General features: G+C 37.6%; 4 protein-coding genes across 5 annotated transcripts; 2 read left to right on the forward strand and 2 right to left on the reverse strand.

Annotated features, from left to right (window-relative positions):
• Positions 1-311: 311 nt before the first annotated feature.
• LOC106536028 (phosphatidylserine synthase 1) lies at positions 312-1942 on the reverse strand (the record flags this gene model as incomplete). Its single annotated transcript, XM_014033199.1, is given in 6 exon segments — positions 312-463; positions 590-748; positions 966-1090; positions 1165-1209; positions 1493-1584; positions 1661-1942. Coding segments are annotated over 6 exon segments (752 nt in total), but the record flags the coding sequence as incomplete, so codon positions are not given.
• A 264-nt stretch (positions 1943-2206) lies between these two features.
• Positions 2207-5318, forward strand: mterf3 (mitochondrial transcription termination factor 3). Of its 2 annotated transcripts, none has more exons than XM_014033200.1 (8): positions 2207-2313; positions 3003-3374; positions 3482-3631; positions 3760-3949; positions 4041-4188; positions 4283-4354; positions 4716-4877; positions 4955-5318. In XM_014033200.1, the coding sequence occupies exons 2-8, from the start codon at positions 3005-3007 to the stop codon at positions 5147-5149; spliced, it is 1287 nt and encodes a 428-aa protein (XP_013888654.1). In that variant the 5' UTR covers positions 2207-2313; positions 3003-3004; the 3' UTR covers positions 5150-5318. The 2 variants fall into 2 exon arrangements, with proteins under 2 accessions (XP_013888654.1, XP_013888655.1); XM_014033201.1 differs by having other exon boundaries at positions 3016-3374.
• Positions 5319-6035: 717 nt separating this feature from the next.
• uqcrb (ubiquinol-cytochrome c reductase binding protein) lies at positions 6036-7536 on the forward strand. Its single transcript, XM_014033202.1, has 4 exons — positions 6036-6093; positions 6666-6734; positions 7033-7199; positions 7357-7536. The coding sequence occupies exons 1-4, from the start codon at positions 6069-6071 to the stop codon at positions 7432-7434; spliced, it is 339 nt and encodes a 112-aa protein (XP_013888656.1). The 5' UTR covers positions 6036-6068; the 3' UTR covers positions 7435-7536.
• Positions 7537-7559: 23 nt separating this feature from the next.
• On the reverse strand, positions 7560-8426 carry LOC106536030 (leucine-rich repeat-containing protein 14B; the record flags this gene model as incomplete). Its single annotated transcript, XM_074559780.1, is given in 1 exon segment — positions 7560-8426. A coding segment is annotated over 1 exon segment (615 nt). The 3' UTR covers positions 7560-7750.
• Positions 8427-8537: the final 111 nt, after the last annotated feature.

Genomic DNA, 8537 nt, shown 5'->3' on the forward strand with positions numbered 1-8537 from the left:
ATGTTTATCTATCTATCTATCTATCTATCTATCTATCTATCTATCTATCTATCTATCTATCTATCTATCTATCTATCTAAGACAAGAATTATGAGGACATTTGTCATCAGAGTCAGACAACTACAACAATCACACATTTAGTTGTACAACAGCCTGATTAAAGAAGAATAGAGTTAATCAGCTGGAAAAGCAAAAACAAAAACCTTTCACAGAGTGAAAGCTACAGCTCTCATACTCATTTCACCAAAACTTACACACAGGTGGTTAAAGAGATTTTAGAAAATGGAGTCAATATATTTGAAAAGACCGACTTGATGCTGGCCCAGCGGTACGTCCTCATCTCCAGGAAACGGCAGAGTGTCATACCCAGCCAGATTCCTCCTCCGTTACACAGCAGTATGTCCAGAATGACCTGATCCCACCAGCACTCTGCAAAGTTTGGCAGGAGGTGCATGAAGAGGAGCTGCAAAAAAATAAAATAAAAAAAGAACAAAAAGCTCTGAAGTAAAGTGTAAACGAAGCCCTGACATATTCCCTCTATACTGTAGATTATTAAAGGCACATCAAAGCCAAGCATCATGCTGTTTACCTCAGTGAGCTCCCAGGTGATGCTAATGGTCCAGCACAAACCATAGCTGCGGATCAGCAGAGCCTTCATGGTCCAACCTGCAAAGTGACCGAAGGCAAAGATGTCGAAATGGCTCAAGATGCGCTCCCATGTTATCACGGTGCAGTTTACAGCATATTCCTTCAGAAAGAAAACTTACTTTACTTATTCCTGTTAAAACTGAAATTAAACAGAATGCTAACAACAACAAATAATAATAATAACAAAAAATCAGAAAGACAAAAATCTTGATAATGTTAGGAAGCTTAAAGATTTTAGTTCATTCCTACAAACAAAAAGTGCATGAGATAAATAAATGTGAGAAATTTAGAAATGCTGAGTTTTAAACCATCTTTACCATGACATCCACTTCTCTTTTAGCATAACGCAGATTTGGGTCCAACCAGTACGTGAGGGTCTGTACTTGGTCCAAGTTAAGGAAGATGAAGAAGACGAGGAACAGGAAGTAGAGCACACTGAGACCTAACAAAGACAAGAGAAGCTGAGGGATAATTTGGACTAATAAACCTAATATTTATGTCACTGTGAACACTCACCAAACACCATTCGCCATATTGCAGGGTGTGGTCTCGTGAAGGGTCCTGGAAATAAAAGCATCAGTCGTTTTAGGTTTTGTAAACTAATCCTGGCCCTGATAGTTAAAATAATGATTGTTGTTCATGAAATGTCAGTGCAATATGAAAATATTTAAATCAATCAAAAATAGGCTAAAATATTCTATTTACAATAGACAAAAAAATTTTTGAAAATGAATGTAAGTTACTAATCAACTACCATCATTTTTGCATCTGCAGTTTACTGTATTACAAACAATCACATAACACTTTATAATGGTGCCCTTGTGAGTGAAGTGCCACAGCTTACCATTAGGAAAGGCCAGCACACTGATAACCAAGAAGAAGGAAACAACCACCAACAAAGCAACACGGAGATTGTTATCAGAGTTTTCATCATCCCTGTTCAGAATGCAATCACAGCTGTTAGGAAACCTTGTTAATTCATTTAATAACAGTATTAAGTTCGGTGATTTACCTGGTGAACGCAAAGTACATGAGGCTGAGCACAGTAGCTGTCAGCAGGGTGATGGTGTGTGGTTTGTAGAAGAAGTCAAGCGTGATGTCATCCACTTGTTGCTCATTCATCATTCGGAAATGCAGTTTATAGTTAGCTTCGTTGTTTTTCGGTAAACGGGGACCCACGGTGGCCGCCATGCCGCGGCTTTGAAGAACTCTATTAACTCTATTAAAGTAAATTTAGCGCGGTAAACAATAAACAGCGATGTTGCAACTCCCACTTCTTCATCTGTGGTTTTATTCTCGGCGTAATGGTGCATTACTGACATCTAGCGGCCACAAATGTTTTAAAAAAGGACTGAACCACTGCAGTTTTAGGGGGGTGTTTAAATGTTAACACGAGAATCATATTTGACAACAACTAAAACGTAAAGCGCACTTATTTTGTATTTGTTAAATAAATATCGTTGTATGTTATTATTTTTAATTTATTTGTGGGAATATGTCCTTCAAAAAAATTACAGATGCAAAAGTGGTACATCCCACGGTATTGCGCATGCGCCAGGCCTTCCTTTGCGCCGCACGTGAAAAAAGAAAGAAGTTGACATTTCTCAATGTTATGAGAGACAGAACATCCGATTTAAGAAGTTGATGGTTTTTTTTTAGGAACTAGTGAGTATATTTCTTTTAACTGCGTATTAGTCTTGACTATTTATTCGACTGGAGAAAGTTTATTTGCTGTGGTGATGTCTTGCTACGACTAGCATTGTTGAGTTAGCCTCAAATACAGCCATGTTTATGATTGGCACATAGTGGTACTGTGTGTAGCCTAGTCTAGCTAAAATATACATCATTATGCCAACGAACAGCTAAGTTCTCTGTAAGGAAAGCTACACATTGCAAACTATGAAATACAACATCAAACATAAAAGGTGAACCAGTCAGTAAAGTGAGAGATACAAGGCATTTGTAGCTGTATTTTTTGGGTGGAAAAGTACGATTTAATAAGCTTGTTTTAAGTACTGCATTAGATCATGAATTAAAATGTAAAATGTCTGCATTTTATCTGCTGATACACACACATTTAAATGCAACTGTGAGTCTGGGATGTCTAGAAAATGGATAAATAAGAGTTTTACTCTATCTCATAACATTATTATCTCGCAATAAGACAAAAGAAATTAAGTTGATTTGGATGATACATTGATTTGTGTTTTAATAATTTTCATCGGCCTTTCTATAGATACGTGTTGTTTTGGTTAGCATTATACCACAATRTCTTGGGGTGAAGATTCAGATGTTTGTGCAGACAAAGTATAAACATTAGTGCTTTTCCTCGTACTAATTTGCTTTCTTCTCAAATATGTCTTTCAGAATCACCATGTCTTCTACCTGTGCACAGCTGTGTCTGCGACGCATAGGTGTCCTTTGCTCAAAGACTAGCACTCGACTGCATTACGTTCAATCTCAGCACCGTATTATCAGGACAGCCAGCTCAGCATTAGTCAACAGAGGATCTTTTACTAATGGGAGTCTCACAGCAACTCAGACAAGACAGAGGTTTAAACAACAAATGTGCTACCTCAATGACGACTCTACAGCTAAATATCTGACAACAGAAGCTAAGGAGCATAAATATGAAGGTTTAGCAAAAACTGACAGTTCTGAATACAGTCCTGCCCTGCTGCCGACAACAAATACTTTGCCAGTGCCTGAAAATGAGATTTGTTTAGGTAGGTATTAGGGGTTGTTGATTTAAAATAATAAGTGTATTCTCTTGGCACAGAATTGTTTTAATGTCTTGTTTTATTTTTGTTTGTTTGTTTGTTTGTTTTTGTAGATCTAGATTGTGAAGTTTCATTTTCAGCTTTGGAGGAGATCAGTGATGAGGAGGCTGTTAGTATTTTGGTGCCCTCCATTCCACCAGATTCATTCACTCTTCGAGACTACGTTGACAAGTCAGAGACTTTGACAAAGCTCGTACAGCTAGGTGGTTAAACCCATGAAAACATTTATTCCCGTTTTATTCATGCATAGCTAATTTTGAGAAAAAAACTTAAGATTTCTTACTAAAATCAGTATTTCAAATAGTTTCTTACCTGCCTCCTCTCGTTGCAGGGGTCAGCTTGTGGAAGCTGGAACAACGGCCCTATGTTGGCACCATGCTGCTCAAAATGGACTTCAGCAGAGATGTTGAGCCTCGGCTGATGTTTCTCAAACAGATCGGGGTGGAGGACTCGTGCTTAAGCCACATTATCACCCACAACCCTTTCATTCTCAACATGGATTTGGAAGACCTTCAGACCAGGTAACAAAAAAGGATTTAATATTTGTTGGTACTTTTTATATTGCATGTTGTGTTTTTAATAGTAGTATTTCTTGTCTTTTTGTTTATTAAGGGTAAATTACCTTAGGTCTAAAAAGTTTGATGCAGAGACGGTTGCAGCGATGGTGTCCAAAGCTCCCTACCTGCTCAACTTCAGTGTGATGAGGCTGGACAACAGGCTGGGTTTTTATCAGCGTCAACTCAAACTCAGTCCTACTAAAGTATGGAACTGTTAAGAGAGCAATAAAGAAATGTGCAAATCTTCYCTGTTTTGCAAAAAGTCTTAATAATAAATCATTTTGTCTCCCTTTGCAGACAAGAAACATCGTATCTCGTCTTCCCAGATTGCTGTGCGGCAGCTTGGAGCCTGTTAAAGAAAACTTGAAGGTGCTAAAACTTTGCTAAAATCACTATGCAGCATAGCTTAAATAACTTTAAGGTGCATTTTAAAATGCTTTCTGTTTATTTTATTTTTTAAACTACACAACTCTGACTAAATTGTTTTTCTGGTCACTTTTATCACTGGATCTAATTGCACTACTCCAAATATATTGTCTGCTCTGATTACTGTGTTGAACTGGTGTACACGTTTTATATATTATTTTATATTTTTCCTTTATCCTTTGTATTTTCTTCATTTGTTATATTTTATACTTATTGCATCTTTACACCAAAGCAAATTCCTAGTCTGTGAATCCTGTTCATTGACAATGGCAATAAAACAGATTCTGATTAATGTGTTCCACAGGTGTGTAGATTAGAGCTTGGATTCCGAGAAGACGAGATCAAGGACATAGTTATTGCTGTTCCTAAAGTGCTGACGGCCAATAAAAAAAAACTGACGCAAATCTTTGACTACGTTCACAACACCATGAAGGTTCCCCACCTCCTGATAATAAAGTTCCCACAGGTATTTCCTCTGCAACATTTCGTGTCTATTTTATTGTTATCTAAATTTAGAATTATAACTGCACTTTCTGCCTTTAGGTGTTCAACACGAAGTTCTTGCGTATCAAAGAGCGCCACCTGTTCCTGGAGTATCTTGGAAAAGCTCAGTATGACCCGACCCAGCCCAGCTACATTGCTCTGGACCGCTTGGTGTCGCTGCCAGATGAGACCTTTTGCACAGATTTGGCGCTGGCCACGCTGGAAGATTTTAATTTGTTTCAGAAGACACTTTGATTCTTCACGATGAGTCGGGCAGTAAAGAATAAAGGACTGAATGCCTGGTCCAGTCGTGTGAACGTCAAAGTCAGAACGTAAAGTGCATCAATGAACTTGTTCTTGTAAAAATGTTAAAGATAAAGTCGAAACATCAACATTAAACAACCTCCTTGAAGGTGTTTGATCATTTTTGTACCTGACTATTCTCTTAAGCCCAGTGAAGAAGCTATTGATAGTTTGCAAACAAGCCCTTGAATATGTATTTTATTTAAAAATGAAAAATTATAAGTGAGTTTATACATTTGGTCCTTCATTAAATGATTCGTAATATTGCACAAACATTTATATCTTCACTGCCCAGCTAGTGAATAAAAAAGTAATAGATATAAATWATAAATATGTAATGAATTGCACATAAATTTGTGTAATAATTGTTTGAAAAAGTTTTGTCTTCTAATTTCCTAATATTATCAATAATTAAAAAAACAAAGCAAAAGCTGTTTATGAGTTCAGGGCTTAGCTTTATGAAATTAGCCTTGCTAAATAAGCTATATTTATTGCACTCCAATAAAATTAGAAAATTTTCATTTGTTTCTTTGAACAAAAGGAATTTGATTACAGTGCATAAATAATAAAATTCTTAACATTAATGTATATGTGCAATTTTTATTTTATTTTTTATTAGTAAATTTATATAATTTACATTAGGTGCAAATTCTTAACATTAATGTATATGTGCAATTTTTATTTTATTGTTTATTAGTAAATTTATATAATTTACATTAGGTGCAAATGAAATCCAAACAAATAATGCTTCAAACATGCCATACCAGCAGGTGGCGATAAAGAGCTCTTGGTTTCTTGCCAAATGCTGATGAATTTTAGAAGAAGAAGAAACTTGTTTATCCACAAGGCACCACGGTTCTAAGTGGCAAACATGGCGGCAAGGGCACCAGCTAAATGTAGGTTTCTTTCGTTGTCTTTTGTGTTTTGAAATTCTCTAAACGTCGCGTTATATCATTAAAATGAGAACCGTACACTTCAAAGCAACGCGCTGTATTGTTTCTGTTTTTGAAGCCTGGATGATACTTGGTGGATTATTTAAGTTGCGTGTCCTCTGTGTCCCCGTGCTAACTGATGCTAACAGGACAGCTAATGTTAGCTTCATATTCGTCATTTGTTTAAATCACAGACTGTTTATATTTAGTAGTATTAGACAGTCAGACTACAGTGTACTCATCGGTTTAGTGTGATACTATATTACTATTTATGTATTGTCACAACTTTCACGTTAATATTCTTATGAGTTTCGGCTAGGCTACTGTAGGTTTATGGGCTTAATGTCATGTAGTTACGATATCATTGTTCTGCCAGTTTGTTTATGGGAAGGATGCCCTACCTAATATATTTTTTCTGTATTGTCAAACGACTTAAATGTTCCCATTTTTTACAGTCCTTCTGTTCTGCTTGTCTATGTTCAGGTTTCATTAGATTGTCACTTTCCTTGACTGATTTGTGTTTGTTTTGTTTACAGTGGCGTCCAGCAAATTCATGTATGATTTCAAGAAATGGTATTACAACTGGTGTGGCTTCAACAAACTTGGTAAGTTGAGTCCTGTCCTTTTTATAGTCAAAAAATGATGTACTTCCTTGGTATTGAAAGATTGAATTATAGCATGTATGTTTGTGACAGAACCACACAGAGTGATTCCAGTAAATCAGAACATGGTCAAATACAATTATGGAAATGCGTTAATCAGAAACATCAGTTGCCAAATCAAAGTTTCAGGCAGCTGTCAAACTTCATGTTATTATAGGCAGCGAAAACAAAACTGAACAGTTTTTATTAAAATTTCCATCTGGAATTTTGCTTATTCCTACAAACGTGTCTTCTGTTGCAGGCCTAATGAAATATGACGTCTATCATGAGGACGAAGATGTGAAGGAGGCCGTGAGGAGGCTGCCTGAGAATGTTTATAACGACAGGGTTTTCAGGATCAAGAGGGCCCTGCATCTCAGCATGAAACATCGGATTCTCCCAAAAGAGGAGTGGACGAAATACGAAGAAGTATGTTCACAAGAGAATTGCATTTTGTGTAGGATGGGATAAGTGAGAGAAACCTTACCTTATGCAAAGTCAGGTGTTGCATCTTTCAGTCTGTAAGTGGGGATTTGTTTTATAAAGTGTTGATTTATTTACATTTTTACTTTCATTCTCTCCTCAGGACATCCCTTACCTGAAACCATACCTGGATGAGGTGATCCGTGAGAGAAAAGAAAGAGAAGAATGGATGAAAAAATAAAACGTTTCCTTTTGTTGATTGGCGCATGATCCTCCCCTGGTGTAATAAGTGCAGGCTTAATATGAAAAATGACCTWTAATAAAAATAACATAAAAACGTGCAGTTTGGAAAGTTAGAGCTTTCATTTGTTTTTTTTTTTTGAACATTTTATTGATGTGACAAAAGATTTTTGTACAAATGTATAATAGACCAAGCTAAACTCATGCCTTATGTTTTAATCTGTAGTAGCTACAGCTGTTGCTAAGTTTGCACATCTGTAATCAGTATAGATTCATGTACAAAACCTGAAATCATTACTTTATTATGCTAAAAAAACCTAATTATGTCTTTCAGCCTGTGATCTCCTGTTGTCCACATCGTTTATGGCACCTATAAAGTTCCCAATAACACTGTTAAAAGATTTTAATATGGAAACCCCGAGTTCATTGCTGRTTTCATGAATGTCAGGATCATAGGTCCCTGTGAGGGGGGTGCACACCTCCACTCTTCTATCAGCCCCCTCCAAGATACCCAAAAGTTGGCTCCTGATCTCCTGAAACAGGTCCTGGTTGTAGTGTAGCAAAACCGACTCCTCCAGAGGATAAGTGACGTCCTCGGAGTAGCACTCGCGCGGTACGGGCATCTCTATGTACCTCAACTTGGGAAAGCCTGCGGACAGTGTGGAGAATAACCTCCGCAGGGCAGCAGAGGTGAGAGGGTTTCCCAGGAGTTTCAGCTCYTCCAGTTCCTGACAGGGAGACAGGGCGTTGATGAAGGCCGCCATGTGTGTCTCCTCGATGTTGCACTCCTCTAGAGTGAGGCTGGCCAKGGTGGCTGAACAGCGGCTCAGCAGTTTGTGGACAGCAGTGGGGAATGAGCTGAAGATGTCGTGCCCGCTGAGATCCAGGTGAGTAAAGGCCTCGCTGTGGAGGCTGTTGGACAGGTAGGTCATGTCCACACGGCTCAGGCAGCAGTTGGCCAGCTCCAGGCGTTGTAGTGGCGTGTTGAGCGGACTGGACAAAAATAAAAACATTAAATGTAGAAAACATACATACAGCGGGTTAAAAAAAGTATTGAACACGTCAACATTGTTCTCAGTAAATATATTACTAGAGGTGCTAATG

The sequence above is a fragment of the Austrofundulus limnaeus genome, unplaced genomic scaffold, assembly GCF_001266775.1.
Source record: "Austrofundulus limnaeus strain Quisiro unplaced genomic scaffold, Austrofundulus_limnaeus-1.0 Scaffold1660, whole genome shotgun sequence".
Lineage (NCBI taxonomy): Eukaryota > Metazoa > Chordata > Actinopteri > Cyprinodontiformes > Rivulidae > Austrofundulus > Austrofundulus limnaeus.

Coding starts and splice junctions, on each gene's coding strand:
- mterf3 (XM_014033200.1), top strand. CDS start 3,005: ATGTCTTTCAGAATCACCATGTCTTCTACCTGTGCACAGCTGTGTCTG. Junction 3,950..4,040: donor TTGGAAGACCTTCAGACCAG/GTAACAAAAAAG, acceptor TTGTTTATTAAG/GGTAAATTACCTTAGGTCTA. Junction 4,878..4,954: donor TGATAATAAAGTTCCCACAG/GTATTTCCTCTG, acceptor TTCTGCCTTTAG/GTGTTCAACACGAAGTTCTT.
- uqcrb (XM_014033202.1), top strand. CDS start 6,069: ATGGCGGCAAGGGCACCAGCTAAAT. Junction 6,094..6,665: donor GGCAAGGGCACCAGCTAAAT/GTAGGTTTCTTT, acceptor TTTTGTTTACAG/TGGCGTCCAGCAAATTCATG. Junction 7,200..7,356: donor AGTGGACGAAATACGAAGAA/GTATGTTCACAA, acceptor TTCTCTCCTCAG/GACATCCCTTACCTGAAACC.